The 19,738-nt window shown below is 49.0% G+C and overlaps 1 protein-coding gene across 1 annotated transcript in view; it reads right to left on the bottom strand.

The window, feature by feature from the left end:
• Positions 1-19,738, bottom strand: part of LOC106811235 — a gene marked incomplete in the record, with an annotated part of 36,504 nt that overhangs the window by 9,534 nt on the left and 7,232 nt on the right. The window contains 8 exon segments of the mRNA XM_014814788.1: positions 2,925-2,994; positions 3,637-3,680; positions 3,927-4,004; positions 4,607-4,699; positions 5,197-5,319; positions 5,808-5,970; positions 6,769-9,615; positions 11,022-11,111. Of these exon segments, the coding sequence (XP_014670274.1) occupies positions 2,925-2,994; positions 3,637-3,680; positions 3,927-4,004; positions 4,607-4,699; positions 5,197-5,319; positions 5,808-5,970; positions 6,769-9,615; positions 11,022-11,111 (3,508 nt within the window).

The following is a 19,738-nucleotide window of genomic DNA, read 5'->3' as shown; positions in this document are numbered from 1 at the left end:
AGGCGACAAGTTATAAAAAGCTGCTAGAAACTCGGAGCGGCTGTGCGTGTGTGGCGTGTGTGCGTGTGTGGGTGTGTTGTGTGTGTGTGCGTGTGGGTGCGTGTAGCTACGTAACGCTCTCCGGTCAGCAATTAGTTGCCTTGCTGTGTATGCGTTCTCCCGAGCTCTGCGCGATTGCGGCTGCATGATGATGCCCGCTGCCACCGTCTCCGCCGCTCTCCCGCTTCATGCTTCTTGCCCGCTACCTGCATAACACGAACGTCAATTGTTAAATCAAAACCTCATGTGACAGAAGACATTCACACACTCTAAGTCCGCATGCGTTCTGCTGTACTGTTGGTCCATAGACAAGTCGTATTACAGACAATTGTACTTTACAAGAGGTTACAGGCCAGCGTTTTTGTTTAAGCACCGCGATCGGCACGAGAGTGCCAGAAGCAGTCGACTCGCACCAAGTCCTGATTCTCGTTACGAACATTTACTAAAACAGAGTGCCTAAATAAAATTATATATTCATTTCTTATAATACATTCATATGTACATTCATTTATAATACATTCATGATAATATATTTCATAAAAAAAAAATCTAGGCCTCACGGGCCCACAGGTACGGTCTTCTACACGGGCAAGTGTACTTAGATAACATAGTACTTGACAAGTACACTAGCCGGTGCAGTAGCCGCTGCCTATTCGATAACACTGACCTGACGTCCATCTTGCTACTCATGCTCTTCACTATCGCTGCGACCTTCTGCTCCATGTTGCTCGTGCGTGACAAACTCTGCACGCAGCCAGTCACCGAAGCCAGCGTCGTGTCCGTGTCCGTCACTGCTCATCACCTGCCGGCGACAAGATGCTGCTGCTGTTACTCACGCCTTGCTACTATTAGCGATGATAGATTGTTATACTACATAACTAACTACTGCTACAGTCAGAGTGAAACACGTAGCAATGTCATCAAGCAAGGAAAAGCAAGAAACTGCTAATTTATCTACACACATTCTCAAATGGCCCAATGAGATTGGCTGCTTTGTAAGAACGTTCTGTGTGTTTATAACATAGTAATACTTTGATAGTCTGTATTACAGCAGCACCCAATTTCCCAAAATGAAACACACGCACGCACGCACGCACGCACTGCGCGCATGCACACACCACACACACACGCGCATACACATGCACGCGTCTGCTCTTCAGGTGGAGTAACAGTACGCATCTTCATACCTGACATGCGTGTAGTGCACGGTTGGACATGCGACGTACACCTGCCATACACGCTTGCTCTGTGTACAGGCGGCAACATACTGGCTCTCTGCTATGACAGGCTACTTGGGCACATGCACACGCACACATACACACACGATTGCACGCACGCACCACACTCATGCCACATACGTATGCATGCACGCACGCATGCACACATGCACGCGCATGCACATGTTTGTATCAGGTGGGAGAAACAGTACGTGTCACGCTGCTGTGTACGACTCACCCCTGCCATACAGGCGTAGAGTGAACCACGCTGTCGACTAACCCCTGCCACACAGGTAGAGCGAACCACGCTGTACGACTCACCCCTGCCACACATGGTAGAACGAACCCACGCTGTGTGACTCACCCTGCCACACAGGGTGAGAGAACCACGCTGGCGACTCACCCCTGCCACACAGGGTAGAGTGAACCACGCTGTACGACTCTGCCGACTCAACCCTGGCACACAGCGGTAGAACGAACCACGCTGGCGATGACCCCTGCACACAGGGTAGAACGAACCACGCTGTGCGACTCACCCTGCACACAGGGGTAGAGTGAACCACGCTGTACGACTCACCCCTGCACATCAGGGTAGAGTGAACCACGCTGTGTGACTCACCCCTGCCCACCACGGGTAGAGCGAACTCACGCTGTGCGACTCACCCCTGCCACACAGGGGTAGAGCCAACCACGCTGTGCCGACTCACCCTGCCACACAGGTAGAGTGAACCACGCTGTACGACTCACCCCTGCCACACAGGGTAGAGTGAACCACGCTGTTGCGACTCACCCCGCCACACAGGGTAGAACGACCACGCTGTGCCGACTAACCCTTGCCACCAGCGATAGAGTGAACCACGCTGTGCGACTCACCCTGCCACACAGCGTAGAGTGAACCACGGCGTGTGACTCACCCCTGCCACACAGGTTAGAGCGAACCACGCTGTGCGACTCACCCCCTGCCACACAGGTTAACGAACCACACTGTACGACTCACCCCCTGCCACACAGGGTAGAGGAACCACGCTGTTGCGACTCACCCCTGCCACACGGGTAGAGCGAACCACGCTGGGCGATCTCACCCCTGCCACACAGGGTAGAGCGATCCACGCTGTACGACTCACGCCTGCCCACACAGGGTAAGTGAACCACGCTCTGTGCGACTCCCCCTGCACACAGGGTAGAACAAACCACGCTGTGCGACTCACCCCTGCCAACAGCGGAGGAGTACCACGCTGTACGACTCACCCCTGCCACACAGGGTAGAGAGAACCACGCTGTACGACTAACCCTGCAACACAGAGTTAGAGCGATCCACGCTGTACGACCCACCCTGCCACAGTGGTAGAACGAACCACGCTGTGCGACTCACCCCCTGCCACACAGGTAGAGTGACACACGCTGCGTGCGACTCACCCCTGCCACACGGAGGAAGTGAACACACGCTGTACGACTCACCCCTGCCACACAGGGTAGAGCGATCACGCTGCTACGACTCACCCCTGCCACACAGGTAGAGCAAACCACGCTGTACGACTCACCCCTGCGAGAGCCTCTGCTATCCTGCGCTGCAGCAGCTGCTCGTAGTATAGGTGCGTTGCGCAGCAGTTGCGCAATTGTCTGCGACGAGGGCGTGTGAGCGAGGCTGATGCCGTCGATCGTTCGGCCGTGCAGGCCTACTAGAGCGGCGGCCATCGCCTCCGCATGCTCGTGGCTGGCTCCGCTGCTCCTGTCACCCCTACACGAAGATTAATCAATGTACGCGCGGTACGGGGCTCCTGCTACTCCCACCCCTAACACGAGGAGGAGAAGAGAGGAGGAGAGGGAGCAGAAGAGGAGGAGCGAAGAGGAGGGGAGGAGGATGAGGGGAGGAGGGGAAGGCAGAGGAGGAGGAGGAACGAGGGGAAGAGGGGAGGGAAAGGGAGGAGGATGACGAGGGGAGCAGGGAGGAGAGGGGAGGAAGGGGAGGAGAGAGGAAGATGACGAAGGGAAGAGGGGGAGGAGGAGGAGGAAAGGAGGGGGAGGAAGGAGGGAGAAGGAGGACGAGAGGAGGACGAGAAGGAGGAGGACGAGGGGAGGGGAAAGGCGGAGAGGGAGGAGAGGAGGCGACGGGGCGAGGGAGAAGGACGCGGAGGGAAGCGAGGAGGAGGAGGAGGAGAGGAGGAGGGAGAGGAGGGGGAGGAGGGAAAGGCGGAGGGGAAGGTGGATTAAGCACAACCTAACTACATGTTATGCGCGTATAGGGGATCACGCTCGCTCAATCGACAATCCATTACAGTTCTTAAGAGAATTTTGGAATGCTGGAATAATCACGTTAAGCTAATGTGTAATTAACGCACGATAACGACACATTAATGTGTCCGGAATCATAGCAACCTACTGGTATATCTTGGCCTTGGCTTGTGAGAGCTCACTGGTCAACTCCTGGAGATAAAAAAAAAATATGTTTAAATTGGGCAACTATAAACACTTCAAATTGAATAGGTTGTGATTACAAGCAATTAGATTAAAAATTATTGTATGCGTATTTCACGTGAATTTTAATGACCTACGCAGGTAATATATGAAGGTGATAACTTAATATATTAACCATAACTGTGATACTTTACGGGTACCATCAAGTGCACGCATGTTACGGTTTATAAAAAAGTATTGTTCGACTAGCTGTACCTCTGACATTAGTTTCAGCACATCCATCTTGGCCTGTAGCTGTGATAGCGAGCCTTCATGCAGCGACATTCTCTGAACCTGCCGCATCAGAAAATAACAATATAAGACGATAACAACATGTAACGCTTAACAATGAATCTACCAAATATGGAATAGAGGTTGGCAGACAAACAACTCGTCCTAGACATTGTGCACAACGTTAAAATCACTTTGTATCATCAAGAATCCATGATGAAATAGATCAACAATACCCAGTGCGCATTTCTAACGCTTAAATTACTGTTTATCAATACAAATTATTACCATACGTACGATGCTTTTACTCCACAATCACTATTTACACACAACCACAACAATCGCAATGGGTCATTTAGCAATATTGACAAGCGACGTGTCAATGTAATATTCATCTTGAACTCTGGACGCATCTACTGCACTGCTTTCTATTGTATAATACGTAATGACTATTGACTTGCTACGTTACGAGAGGCTGGAGAGTGGAGGATGTTACGTGATAATAGATTTGAACTATGTCGGCCCACAGGTGGAGCTATGGTCACGGGGCATATAGTATATATACCACCAACAGGTGCCATATGCGCTCTCTTATTATCTCAGTACAGCTCGGTATTCAGCCCTTTCTTTTTGTGTACAGTAACACGTAACATGGTGAAGCCTACCTGCTGAGCTTCATGCTGATTAGCTTCACCTCTAACGTTCGCATGCAGCACTGCCAGCTCATCCTTAATCATCGTTCTCACCATGTCCTCCACCTACGTGACAAACACATCGATCTAAACACCCTGCTCTACTTCCCACCATACACCATACATGCTGTGAGCTAATCAATAATTACAGACAATTACAAATTTAATTAATTACATTAATTAATTAATTAATTAACTACAAATTAATTACAAATTTTGTAGAGATGAGCAGCATTACTACGCAGCATTCGTGAGGTACTTTACGGAAAATTCTGTTAATGATTTTTGTGTGCAAAATATCCATATTCAACCGACATGTACGGTCGGCTTTAGCCTATGAAATGTTGGAACAAAATACTTCTTCTTGTGTAAATTCTCACATGAATCTCCTTTGTAAAATCGCCTTATCAAGCATGATAGTAGGTCGTAAAAATGCAAAACATTGGTTCTCACTCAATTAAGGCATTAACAGATAATGAAATAATCAGCTCAATTCTCTTTATTGACTATTCTAATTGCCTGCATACTGTTGTTAATTAAATAGCTACAGGAATGTATCATACTTGGAAGGCTGTGAGTTGGTTGTTTTGTCTTGTGATCAAGTCAAGTATCATGGCTCGTGTGTCCGCATCGATACCTCCCAATGGCAGGTTAGCCACAATAGGGGGCGCTGCCGTCTTCGCAACCTGCGAAAGCAAAAATATTGTCATACCTCGAAATTTTAGATTCGCTTACAGTAATTATAAGTAAAGATATAACATGTTGAAATATTGCCTAATTAAAGCTTAATATGTCAACTATACTCTCCATAAATTCTTGAGAAGAAAACCCATAAACCCATATACGAAATATCATTGCAATGACACTACTGCCATGTCGATGGTCTTACTTGCTGTCCATAACCGAGTTTCAACGTTCAAACCCAGCTTACTCATTGCTTATTTGATCAGACTCTAAGTCAATATCACATTAGTCCTAGCACTAACATTTTCCCTACAAAACTGTAGTCAAATAAATCATGAATCATGAAAAATTAGCCCATTTGTGACTAGTATCATCCCTGAAATGGATTATTTATTTATTGGATTATGGAAACTTACTGATTCCCTTATTGGATATTAGTAATATTACTAATTACTTAATGGTAGAAAGAGAGAGAGAGTTAATGACTTACTGAATTCTTGCTCCACAGTCCCATGACAGGCAGGGTTGGTGCGGACGGCAGGTCAGGTAGAGAGCTCGTGATCTCATCCCTGTATTCATACACCTTGTAGCCCGCTCCGAACAGGATGAGCGGCAGCAGCAGCAGCGGCAGCCACACGCAGCATGCGGCCCGCCTGCGGAGGCAACGACGCCACGGTGACGACAACGAAACACGGTGAACAGCATCACTCGTTACACAGATATCATTAGCTATGTCACGATATGCGATGGAAGATACCAGCAGGAGTGAATAATCATAGATTCTATAGAATTCTAATCGAATCTATGATTATTCACTCCTGAAGTTAGCTTATATATCAACATATTTGCTATGTAATATTCCTGCGGGTTGGGCAACATTGCGGCGCCTATAAAACATCATTACTCTGCGATATCGCCTTGAGTGACACTAGTAGCTACTCATCAATAGTTACAGGATATGAACAGAGCAGCTCATGTTGCAATGAAGGAACACACGTAGCATGGAAACAATAGTCTCATACAGGTCTCATCAGGCTCACATGTAGGAATCGCAGGTAATGCCCGGGATCCGCAGAGAACAGAAACTCTTGGCACTCGGAAAGGTGAAACTAATGGACATCGACGAAGGTAGGAAGGTTTACAAATAAAACCAGCATGTACCAACCACGCTCACTCTGCACACCACACAGCAGGGATTCCATCGATCGTCTGTGAATTAATTTGATATGTAGGAATGCAGGGTACGCACACTGGAAAGGATTCTTGAACCTGCCACGTAATTGCATAAATAGTAGTACGTACACGCGTATGATATTATATATGTACGAAAGGAAATAATAAATACTATAGGAAAGCCTCGTGGAATATCTGCCGGGAAGGGCAAACTCTCCTGGAAGGAAAGGGGGATTCTGCTAGGAAGGACGTAGGCGCGTCTTTGAACCACGACTTACCGTGACAGCAACCAGGCGTCCAGTAGAGAGACCCACTCAAAGATGCTGACGACCCAGCGAGACATCCACGCCCACAGCGGCACCTGCTCCCCGCCAGGGGGCACCACGTGCTGCGCGTCCGACCTCAACCACGTCGCGGGAAACGCAACAACACGCCACGCAGACGACAGCGACCGAGACGCCAACATCCAGCAACCAGAGGCAGCGTTGCAGACGCGCGCCCAGCAACCCGACGCAACGTTGCGGATGAGCGACCAACAACCCGACGCAACGTTGCACAAAACTGCCCAGCCGGCTAGAAGCAACCATGCAAGACACTTGAACGGTAAAGCGAGGACGCCCCCGACCCCGCCCCACGCCGCCGTGCCGACTACTAGCGCCCTCTCACGCAGGCGAGCGAGCGACTCCGCGCCCGCGCCCCTGACCCGCGCGAACAACATGGCGACGGCAGCGCCGCAGCCGCGAAACACGTTTCCGATTCCCGTCACGACACCAGATGTGACCGATGATAATACCCGGGCGGCGGCCCTCGCTGGCACGCCGAACACGCCGCCCCTAATCGCTAAAAAAGACCGCGAAGTAGCCTCCTCCTCCTCCTCCTCCGCATCCTCCTCCTCCGTCGTCCCTCCAGCGGGTGGTTTCTTCCGGATGCGGGCGTAGAGCGTGCGCGGGGAGCGACACAGCCAGCGCGCGGCGTCGACGGTGGCGTGTGAGCCGCGCGTGAGCGTCGCTAGCGCGCGTGCGTCGCCCAGCGAGATTGCATGCAGGAACGCGAGGAGGAGCGCGTACGCCCCGCGCAGCGCGCGCAGAGGACTCGTCAGCACGTGAAGGAGAAGCTCGCACGCGCGACCACGCCGCGGCTTCCCCCCCTCCTTTCCGTCGCCGCCCTCTCTCGTCACGGTCACCGTCATCTTCCTCGTCTTCATCGTGTACACGCCGCCCTCCTTCCTCTCCTCGAACTCCTCCTTGCTCCACGTGGTTCCTCCCTCGTCGTCGCTCCTCCGGGCGACCGTCGCCCACGCGACGCAGAACGGTCGTGAGATCCAACGTGCCGCGTCGCCGAACACCGACATCTTTCCGCTCTCCTTCTCGCCGTCGGCGGCTCCGACGCGTTGCCACGGCGACCGCAGCGCGTTGACGATGAGTGTAATCAGGGTGACCAGGACGGTGACGGCCGCGAGGAGGACGTACCACGGCAGCAGCAGGATGTGGATCACCGCGGCAACCGCGCTCCGCCAGAACCCGCCCTCCTCCTTCTCCTCCTCCTCTCTCTCCTGGGCCGCCATCGATCGCGTCTGCCGCCGCGTCGCCCGCGTGACATCCGCCCCCGACGACTCGGCCCGGCGTGACCTCCACGTCGTGACCTTTGACCCGAGCCAGGTGAGCGGTGCGGCGGCGCAGCGTAGGAGGAGCGCGACGAGGGAGACGGGTAAGCGCAGCAGCGTCAGGAGCAGGATGCACAGCCGCTCCGCCGCTCCCCGCTGAAGCCGCAGTCGCTGCATCCGCTCTTCCAGCATCACCACGTCTTCGTCGTCGTCACGGCGACCGTCCCCGACGACGTCGTCCTCGTCGGCGACCGAGTCGTCGCGGCGACGGGACGCGGTTGCCGCGGCGACGACCCTGTAGGCGGTGACGAAGGGCAGCGTGACGATCCATGCGATCCCGAGTACGCCGTACACGGGCCAGAAGACGACGTGAGAGACGACATGGAAGACGCTCGAGAAGACACGCCGCATCGCCGCGGCAACGCTCCACCGCTGCTTCTCCTCGCCGCGATACTCCGGTTCGTCCTCGGACGACGTCTGCGGATGCTTGCTGGAGGCGGCGTAGGATGATGCGGCCGCGATCGGACGGGTGGCGTACCAGAGCGCCAGCCAGAGCAGGTAGAACGGTGACAGGAGCACGCCGACTACTTTCCTCCCCCACCCGCGTCTCTCCCCTCCCTCTTCCTCCTCCTCCTCCTCTTCGTCTCCTGGCATAGCCTTTGCCCTGCTGCGAGTGACGGGTCCGTCCACCGAAGCTTCCTTTTCGCGTCTACGAAATAGACGGCGGACGCCGCCGCAGACGGAGCCAGCGAGAAGGTAGAGCGACATCAGGATCCACGTTATCGGCGACAGCAGCCAGACGATCGTCGTACAGAGGGCGCCACGGGTCGCGCTCGCCGCTTCGTGCATGGACTCCGACAGGGAGCTGCTGTCGACAGCAGGGTACGCGTCCTCCCACTGCATGCTCATCTGCCGCTGCTCCTCCTCGTACTCCGGACGATGCTCAGCCTCCCAGAGGAGCTCGGTGAAGAGGAGGGATGCTCGCTTCGCGGCGTGGCAGGGGAGACGCACGGCGGCGGAGGCGGTGGCCGCGATGGCCCCGCACGCACGCCGCGACAGCAGGAAAAGCGAAAACATGAGCGAGAAGTGGGCGGCCCGCACGGCGCGCAGGCCACGGCACGCAACCCTCCATGGGTACGCGGCGACAGCCCACGCCCACGCCGCCGCGCCCCCCTCCGCCGGCGCCACCTGTGAAGCCGGCATCCATGCGGTGGGGTCGACGTCGCTGCTGTATCCATCGTCGGGCACGGATGGGCGTCGCGCATCGCTGTGGCGACGGAGGTCGACGACGCCGCGCCACGCCCCGCGCACGACCACCAGCACCACGGATCCCACGTAGTACACCGGCAGCAGCGCCAGCGAGACGAGTTTCCACGGCAACCAGAGGAGTGCGAGGACGGCGGACTTGGAGCCGGCGGCGACCCTGCGAAGGAATCCATCGCCGTGACGCGCCCCGCCGTACGTCGTCGTCGTGTAGCGCCTGGTGGTGTACGTCGTGGTGGTGGTGGCGCCACCTTGCGGTCTGTACGTAAAGCAAAACAAGCGTCTAGCGTGAGGTGGCCAGTAACTGCGGTACTGCGGTGGTGATCGTCGTCGCTGGATCGTGAGGTTAGACAGATCTACACGAGCGAAGCACAGTTACCAATCTACGGGAGTCACATGCAACTAACCGATTGGCTACCGGGAAAACTATGCAGACGACATCTAAAGAAATTCTGGATCACTGCACTACAGCATGCACATGGCCCGTCACCAGACCGAGAGACAAGACACCACACCAGACCGAATGCCCAGCGAGAAACACTAATAGCGCATCACAAGCACCGACTACCAAGGAGAGAGATCTCCACAAGGAATGAAGCACTGAAAGCAGCGCGTGTGTGCCAGGCAACAACGGTCTTCAGTTTCGAATGTGCTTGCTACACAGACACATGCATCATGAACAGAACTCTACAAACTAAACCAATAGTGAACGTCTACAGCTGAAACGCTAGACACACATCACTCAAAATAAATATGAATCCATATCACCACAAGCTCTACACAGCACTACACGAAGAATGCTAGTTAAAACTAAACACAGCAAATAAAACTGAGGCAAGCCATCACCAAACTATAGACACCAACACCAAAATAACCACCGACAGCAACAAGACAAGAAATCTAACCAGTCTACTTACTATCGGAATGTTGCAGGCAAGGCTGGAAGGGCAAGGAAAGTTATCCACCACCATGATCACAAGGGAAACAAGCAAGCTACATCATGCTAACAAATTATGGACAAAAACTAATTTAGAGTGTCAGACACTTGTTAACAATGCAGCACAACTAGTTTTGCATGCCATGCTGTTCTTGGTTATATGCCTTTGGGTTTTCCCAAAACAGGGCCCTCCCCCCAAAGCTATCAACCCATTACATGAGTTATTGACACTGAATACTTACTAAGACTAAACATAAAAATAATAAAACTATACACTAGACATACTAAATAATAAAAATACTAAGACATATAACTAGGGCATTTCTCTGCCCACTAAACTGCATTATCATAAATGTTGATTTAAATTCTCAATAAAACAAGAACTGTGGGAATCGTGTCGGCAGCACATCTTGGTGCGCATGCGTACGTCGTAACGCGTCTGCTGTGTTAGTGTCCACGTCATTGCAAGTAGGCACGCAGGGCTCGAGATTAACCGCCAACTCTCTCATATGAAGTATATGAAGCAGCTCCCACTACATATTGCTCCAATATTAAGATATTATATATATATATATATATATAAATATATATATATTATATTATATATAAAGCTTCGATCACAAAGGTTAGCTGGACCCCGCTCAGCAGTGAGATTGTAATCTTGAGCCCTGCGTCATGTCTAACGGCAGTGCCGCGTAAGTGGCGCCCTCTCCCCGCGCGTAGCTTACCCTCGCGCGAATCGTCTGGACCCCTGACCGCTGGCCGTTCTCCTGGACATGTCCGTCTGCGTGGACGAACTCCTGGACAATCTCGTCACTCTGTGGGGAGAGAGAGAGATACACGATGTGGATACGCGACCAGCATGATCATATGCAGGGTTCATAGTAGTAAGACACATGCTGAATAAAGACCAGCAGAAGCAGCCGTGTACACTCATGTGCAATAGTTAAATTGATGTCTGATTCTGCCACTGCTGAATGGTGGTGGTGTGTGGTGGCTGTGTGTGCGTGTGTGGTGCATGACATATGTTGTGTGTGTGGTGGTGTCTGTGTTACGACCCTTTGCTAGCAAATAGTTCTACCTGCAAACATTCTGAATCCCATGCCCCGTACGGCATTCAGCACGACTGCCAACTTGCGTTAACGGTTGAAGAATCCGTTAAAAAGCCTCTCGCACTTCAACATCCTATGAGTTTAATATCGCTCTGGGGATGTTTTATCTAATTACACTCGACTAGCATCCCGACAAAATTTTTGACTGAATTGTCAAACCTTGGGAAATCTGTTAAAGTCAAAATTGGAAAGAATAGATGCGGTCCTATTACAGCTGTGCGGCTGATTAAAGGTTCATATATATAGGAAGGTTCAGGGCGGTGCGAAGGATCCAGAGAGACATGATACAAGATTGCGTGGCAAAACCCAGGCTTTGCTGTAGAGTCCTGAGCGCTGCGCGCGGGATGAGCACGCGCAGTTCCGCGGATATGCGCACGCGACCGGCGGGGCTGTTCAAGGTATGAAGCGCTGCCCGGCCATGGAGACGTGCGCAAAGTTTGAGCCCGGCGCACGTCTCCACAGCCGGGTCAGCGGATGGTCTGTCGTTTTAGAAGATGACAAGATAATATTGACGATATTGTAGGAATTGGAGATAAAAACCTGTAACAAAAAATTGGTCAGTTATCTGCACCAGATTAGCTGTAATCAAAGCATTCGAATTTAATAAGCAACAAAACAAAATACAATGGTATAACATTCACAAACAAAGAAAAGATAGAGAAATGTAATAGGCAACAAGTATTAAAAAAATGCCCCAAATATTCATACGGCTAGGGATTAATTAAGAATAGGAGTTATAACGATATGATAAGCTGCCGAACGTGAAAAATGTAGGTTATTGGATCAGGGAAATATTATGCGTGGGCAGAAGAGCAAAATTATGAAAATCATACTATAGAAGCAAGAGTAAACTTAACCGAATCGCAGCAGTTTTGACCTCCTTCCTAATATAAAGTGCAAGATGGACAACTTAACTAAGGAAGAAAGAAAATGTGCGAGGATTTCAAAATGAGTGCCTGCACAAAATAAAAATCACCAGGAAAAACCCTACCGAAAGCATTGAAAAGAGACGATGAAAACTCCAAGGAAAATACGGAGAAATCAGTAAAAATGAACATATATTCTATAACGTCAAATGTGGGTAAATACATAGTAAAAAAACCGCATTATCTTATATGAAAATTCCCATATTTACTTATAAAACAATCCAAAGAATGCTCTGGATGGCATGTAAACATTACCGGATTTGCCTTCCGAGACATTAATTGTGGCGTTTATTTACCTTGTTTAATGAATGACGCAGCTCGTTCCTTTCGACAGCAAGTAAAAATGCAGACATTTTCCTGTTCGAGGTTCGAAATACCATCGTCCGCATTTCTTTATTTACAAAAAAAAAACAGGCTGGGGAAAGAAGCCGTCACGAGTCGGGTGGAACTCGCCCCATTTCATGCATGCAAACAAAGAAGGCGGGGGCTTATTGTGTTTATCGGAGATGCGAAAATGACAAAAAGATACTTAGCACTGTGCGTCAAAACAGTGTGTTATTTCGTTTTTGTGGCGTCAAACTCTATCGGAGGAAACCATTTAAGGGCAGCCTATATAGACAAAGAAACATCTCGCGCGATTGATTGTTTCAATTGCCTTCGAGGACGTCCACGTGAGGCCGATCGGCCGTGTCCCAATACGAGCATAATTCAAAAACCGCATCTTTGAACTTATTAGCTGACGTATCACAGGCCGGCGGCGTGAGTCTGTGATTGGGAAGAGACACAAGAGTGCAATGACCTCGGCGAAACGCCTCGGAATCAATGGCCATCGTTTACGTCGTAGGAAAGCTCGTGAAATCAGACACAATAAGGAGTCTGCGCCTCGCTGACGTGAGATCGGAGGATAGAGAGTGAGGAGCAGTCCGGAGCCACCAGATAGCGAGAGCGCTATCATACGATCGACAAGGCTAAGGGGTGAACGGTGGGGCGATTCTTTGGAGCCTATAACAAAGACGGAAGGATGTTCACCAGGTCAAGGAAGAGGGACAGGTATGGTTGGGTTGAAGAGAATCGTTACTGGATAGTTCTACGATTAATATCATGTTCGAATTTCTCTGGGTTGAATCGGGTGGGGAGGTGAATAGGTATTACAGCTTTAGCTTAGGTTGAGAGAAGTTTTCAGGAAAGATTGTAGGATGATAATCAGTCTGATAATCCCCCATCGAGCATTATGAACATTGAGAGGTTTGGTAAGGTGAAAAGCAATCGGCAAATGCCATCTTGCATTGAAAGAAAAGCTCAAGATGCAAGCACTACACTCGAAATACAATGGTGAGCCAACGTGAACTAATAGTTTTAGAAGGGGTTTGGAGAAAGATTGGAGGTCACTAGCATTGATACATACAATCTAGGCGTGCTTGGCGGCTTTAGGGAGTTGACTGCGGTGAGTCAGAGGCCCATCTTACCCTCGACAGCAACACACCATACTATACGTGAAGATAGTTATGACTGTCTGTAGACGCGAATTCCGGACGCCGCCCACGCGGCCCGCTTGTGTGGAGACCTATGGCCTATATTCATGATGCGATGTCTATACTAGCTCCCCATAAAACACAGTCTGAGAATCACTAGACTAGAAGACATGAAGAGATAATCTCACTACGTGTAAAATTGTTATGCGCTCAATCTAACTGAGACTATTAATAAAAACATACAGGTTTCTTATCACAAATACCATTGTAATATAAATGTAAATCACAGTTATGCCACCATCGAGAGATTCAATCATGCGAGCACCGCACGTTGTGAGATAATTCTATTTACAATTTCAAAATTGAATATTTCCTTACGGTGTGACACATTTGAATAGGTGAGAACTGCTCTCAGACAGATTAACAAAAACACAGTTAAGAGCGTATCTAGGGCTAACACTTATTGTGTCACCTTACATTATAATGCTAATATTATAATAGGTCGTCTTCCACTAGTATTGGGGAGAGAGAGTAACATCTGCAATCAGTATAAACTAATGAAGTCGAGAGATAAACCGCTGACTCTAAAATACTACATAGAGCACTAAAACTATAACCCAAAGTTGATATTGCGAAGATTATTGAATAGCTCTGAAACTCATTGAAAACGAAGTGAATTGTGCCTGAGGTAGTGAGCTGGCGCGTCCCGGATGGAACGTGGTAGAGTCGTGAACAACAGTGGCGCCTACGTCCGTCTCACTATTGCAATCTCACCTCTGTATCAGTCCGGGACAGGCTCTAAACATGTCACCTGAAGTAAATAATCTACCTCGAGCTGCCAACCGAGCAATCAGAAGGCCTGACTATCATACTAAGAGAGCCTAATCCCATGCACCCTAATTTACAGATATACAGAACAGCAAGATTGTAGACCAGCAGGTATTTATTGCCGGGAGAGACCTATATTAGCAGAAAGCTTACAGGACAGAAGATGTGAGTAAGCTTTTTGAACAACTAGATTCCATGAGCATGCGTGAGAGCGCACTTCACACACTTAATGCGAACGGGCCATTAATCGCGCACGTCACACCTAGAATACGCATATGAGCGTGAGCCATGTTTGGAATCTTAGGGCACTGGTGAGAGTGTGTAAGACGAGGACAGGCGAGATCGCATAAAGATTAGAGAAAGACGAGAGAGAGAAGGACATAGAAGACATTGAGAAGGAGGAGGAAAGTTGGGATAGTGAGAGCACTATAAGGGGGAGGAGAGAAGTGAGAGAGGCGAGGAAGGAATTACCAGACAGACGATATAGACGTCTTGAAATATGAGCTAATAAAAGAATGAGTCGGAGTCGCGACGAGAAGTATGCGGCAAGAGAGAGAGACAGATGAGAGAGTAGAATGAGATGAGCAGAAAGTGCAGGCGAGTAGATATATGTGCGGTAAAGAGGGGAGTCGAGACGACAAGCCTTAAGAGAAAGAGTAGCTAGAGCAGAGATAGCAACGGGCGCGATAAGAGAATGTAGCAGGCACATGAGCGTAAAAAGATATGCAGAATAGGAGAAGAGGATGTAGGAGATATTATATTAAAGTATCATAGGTCGGTATGTATTACAAGAAGTAGAAAATGAAGACGTATAAGAGATGAGGAGTAGAGAAGAGAGACTGAGAGAAGGCCTATGGAATAGGTAGAAAAATATAAATCCTGAGCGGTAGACTGCGCAGAGTCATCCGCGATCGTTCCTGACGCGGCCGCGCTCGGCGGGATCGAAAGCCCTGCGCGGTGCCCTGTGGCGTCATCAGACGCGACACTGGCGCGCATGTTGACAAGTAAGAGGCATCACGCGGTGCGCAGGTGCCGAAGGTCAACAACTTCTGAGGCATGCGCTTTTTACACCAGTTAACACACACAATGCACATAATTGTCGGGCATCACAGATGGAAACTCAGAGCGACATAGAGACTAATAGTCATTAACCACTAAGAAAGAGGTAATTCCGTACAGTGACCATACAACCGGAAGAAGAGAGATACTCAGAGAGCATGATAATATAATAGTAATATAATCTAGCTTTCAACGATAAATATATATCTTGAGTAACGGCGATCAACTGAATAACGGGACAGAAATAGCCCAAGCCAGTAACTATAACTGATCCAACAATTGAGCCTAAGATACACAGAAAATCTGAAAAGTTCAGCACATAAGATTATCTAAGTCGTACGGGAACAGCCGAACCAAGAACGTAATAAACATGGCGCGGGTTCACATTCTAATATCTGGGCATCGTTTCCAATATGAAACCTTAAGCATAGGAAAATAATAAAGTCGCAATCGATATACATTACAATACTAAACACAAAAGTACATATATAATGAGGATTATAGAAAGCTCGAACTCATCCAATTATTACAATCATAACCACATGAATTAAAAGTAGCCAAATGTGTACGCTTGCTACATGCAACATAATAGTACACATGTTCCAAGCCGCGTATCAACAAGAAGGATAGCGTGGACAAACGGTGAAATCGCTGAAACAGGATGTTGCAGTAATTAGCTCGACTTAACTAAAAATTCCCAGTATTATTGATCAGCTCTCCCTACCTTGTTATATATAAACAAACCGCATGTCCCTGTCACGGATGCCCGACGCGGAAATAATGAGGCGGTGAAAATGCGTGGTATTTTTCCGGCCGAAAACCGACGTCGAGATCCCTGCTGACTTGCGACTGTCTCTCGCTTGAGATAACTTCGGGAAACCTGCATGTCCGCCGAGATTTGACAAATGGAATTAAATGACGTCTGTATTGGATTGCCATAGTGATCGCCCCCCTCTGTCCCACCTCAACGCTGGATATAGGTAAATCTCTGTAGCTCTCCTTCTTTATAGCTCTTGACATTTCTCCATAAGAATGTTACCGAACATTAACATCGCGAGATGGGATACTACAAGGGCAGATAAAGCCGTTGTATTAAACACACGTGTAAATGCGACCGCAGAATGCTTGGTCATGGGCTAGCTCAGCAAACCCTGCCTCACCACCGTTAGACTATGATCATATTCTAATGATGGTCAGGATGAAACGCTTCGACAACCACTTAAAATAGTTGGTCAGTTGGGGTTAGGGGCACTGAGCGTGGTCAGTAGACGCTGCACTGACCTGGCTGGCTGACCTCTGCCATCATTCTCAGCTTTCTGGTTAACGGAAGACGAACTACTCACACTTGTCACTGAGAATCGACACATGCAACGTGACATGACTAGGACAACTATCTACAACAACAGCAACAGTGAACATGTGGCACACGTCTACCCACGAATTACCACACAATTATTACCATCAACTACTAACTACTACAGTATAGTCTATCACAGAACTACCAAACATACTATACAACAACTACTACTACAGTATGGTCACCACGGAGATAAATCTACTATATATTACAATCTTGATCGTATACTACAATCAACAACAGATGTGACATCTACTCACATAGCTACACATACTACAGTGCAATTTATGACAGTATACAGTCTGTCAGAGTGCAGTGCCAGCTGCCACAACAGCCCGTACCACTGTACCAGTATCAAACGGTATAGGAGATATATACCACACGCAGCGCACCTACCATAATGGAATTACGAATAGTGCCACTACCACAACACCATCTACACATAATGTACCTACAACATGCAGTCGACCACGACAACCGACCTACGCATAAAGTTAACCTACAACAGTGGCATTACCACAACACCACCTACATAATGTAATCACACAGTGCCATCTACCACACAACAGTGCCATCTACCACGACACCACCCTATGACAGTGTCGCCTAAGACCAGTGTTGCCTACACCAGTGGTTGCCTTACACCAGTGTTGGTACACCAGTGTTGCCTACACCAGTGTCGCCTACACCATCCCTCTGCCTGCCCGGTGTCCCTCGCCCGCACAACTAACCGGTTGCTGCTGCGTTGACTGACTCAACCCCATGTCCTTGGAGAGGCGGCGCGTGAGCGGAGTACGGCGTCCGTGCGGGAGCGCAGAATGCCGCGCCGCGACATGTTCGGTATCTGGCTTCCGTTCGTCTCAGCCCAGCGCGGGCGTGCGATAGGCTGGGGCTACGCGCAGCGTACAGGTATCTGCTCCACAGACGCTGCTGCTGCAACGATGCATGGCGAGACCATGTTACGACACGCGACATGACGAGAAAAAAAAAAAAGTAAAACAGTACAGCTTACATCGTAGTCTTAACATAGGGTCTTAACAATGGGTGCTTGAACATAGTATTAACATGGGTCTTAACATAGTCTTAACATTATCTTAACAGTCAGTCTGCCTTAGTCTTAACATTAGTACTAACATGGGTCTAAATTATGCTTAATGTTAGCTTAACATGAGTCTTAACATTAGTATTAACATGAGTCCTAACATTATCTTAACAGTAGACTTAACATTGGTCTTAACATCAGTCTTAACATTAGTATAAACATTGGTCCTTAACATTGGTCTAACATCAGTCTAACATTAGTCTTAACGCAGTCTAAGATTAGTCTTAACATAGTAATTAAGCATGGGTCTAACATATCTTAACAGTAGACTTACATTGGTGTCTTAACATGTCTTAACAATTAGTCTAACAAGTAGTTTCCCTTATATATAACTAGGGTCGAGTAACATAAGTCTTAACATTAGTCTGTAACATTAGTCTTAAACATTAGTCTTACACTATCTTCAGTGCATAGCCTTGAACATTAGTCTTAACATTAGTCTTACCACTAGTCTTAATGATAGCCTTAACATTAGTCTTAACATTAGTCTACCAACAGTCCCTTAATGATAGCCTTAACATTAGTCTTAACAATAGTCTTATCATTAGTCCTAACATTAGTCTTAACATTATTCCTAAAATCACCCTATATATCGCACTTCTACATATCGAAGATTTCACAATGACCCCACCACACAACAGCAACGCATTCAAGCAATGGCCGGCCGTTGACTGACAGCGACCTCGTTAGAGATTAACGATGATGTCACTAACATGTCGTCGGCGAGTAGGGTCGCATTCCGGATGAAGCTGGAGGACGATCGGTGTGCGGCCGGCGTCGACTGATAGCTCAGGCTCTGCTCAACGTGACGCACCGTCTGTCGCGTTGTCACCTGTCTCTCTGTCACCTGGCTTGCTGTCACCTGGCTAGTTGACAGCTGGACCGACGGCAGTAGGCTAGCTGTCACCTGGCTAATTGACACCTGGACCGACGGCAGTAGGCTCGCTGTCACCTGGCTTGACGTCACCAAGCTTGACGTCACCTGGACTGGTGGCACCTGCTCGGGTCCATTCGGTGACGAGGTGATGATGACAGACTCCTGCAGATGGTACAACACGGGTGCACATCAATTGACTACTTCACGAATTTTTTATGGAGAATAATCGTAAAATTTTTGTTGCAATTTTTTTCCACGTTTAGTAATTGTACTAACGAGACTAAATGTATCCTCAAATTCTTACCTGATAAGATTGTTTTTCCACTAATTTTAAATTTACAAGCGTGGATAGACGCCGGGGGGTGGGTACGTACCTGTTCTTGCTCGGGGAAGGCTTCTAGGGTGACGGAGGCAGAGTCGGGGAGGGTGCGTGGCGGTGGCGTGCTGCGACGGCTGGATCGTGATGATCGGCTGCTGTGTCGCCGTCGCCGCGGCCTGCAACACAATGATGACGACACCGATGACACACTGCGATAACGCTGCAACACAATGATGACAACACCGATGACACACACTGCGATAACGCTGCAATACAATGATGACAACACCGATGACACACACTGCGATAACGCTGCAATACAATGATGACAACACCGATGACACACTGCGATAATGCTGCAATACAATGATGACAACACCGATGACACACTGC

The sequence above is a fragment of the Priapulus caudatus genome, unplaced genomic scaffold (assembly GCF_000485595.1).
Source record: "Priapulus caudatus unplaced genomic scaffold, Priapulus_caudatus-5.0.1 Scaffold518, whole genome shotgun sequence".
NCBI classification, from domain to species: domain Eukaryota; kingdom Metazoa; phylum Priapulida; class Priapulimorpha; order Priapulimorphida; family Priapulidae; genus Priapulus; species Priapulus caudatus.
The sequence above is the reverse complement of the archived record's forward strand: the minus strand, read 5'-3'. Positions and strand labels throughout refer to the sequence as shown.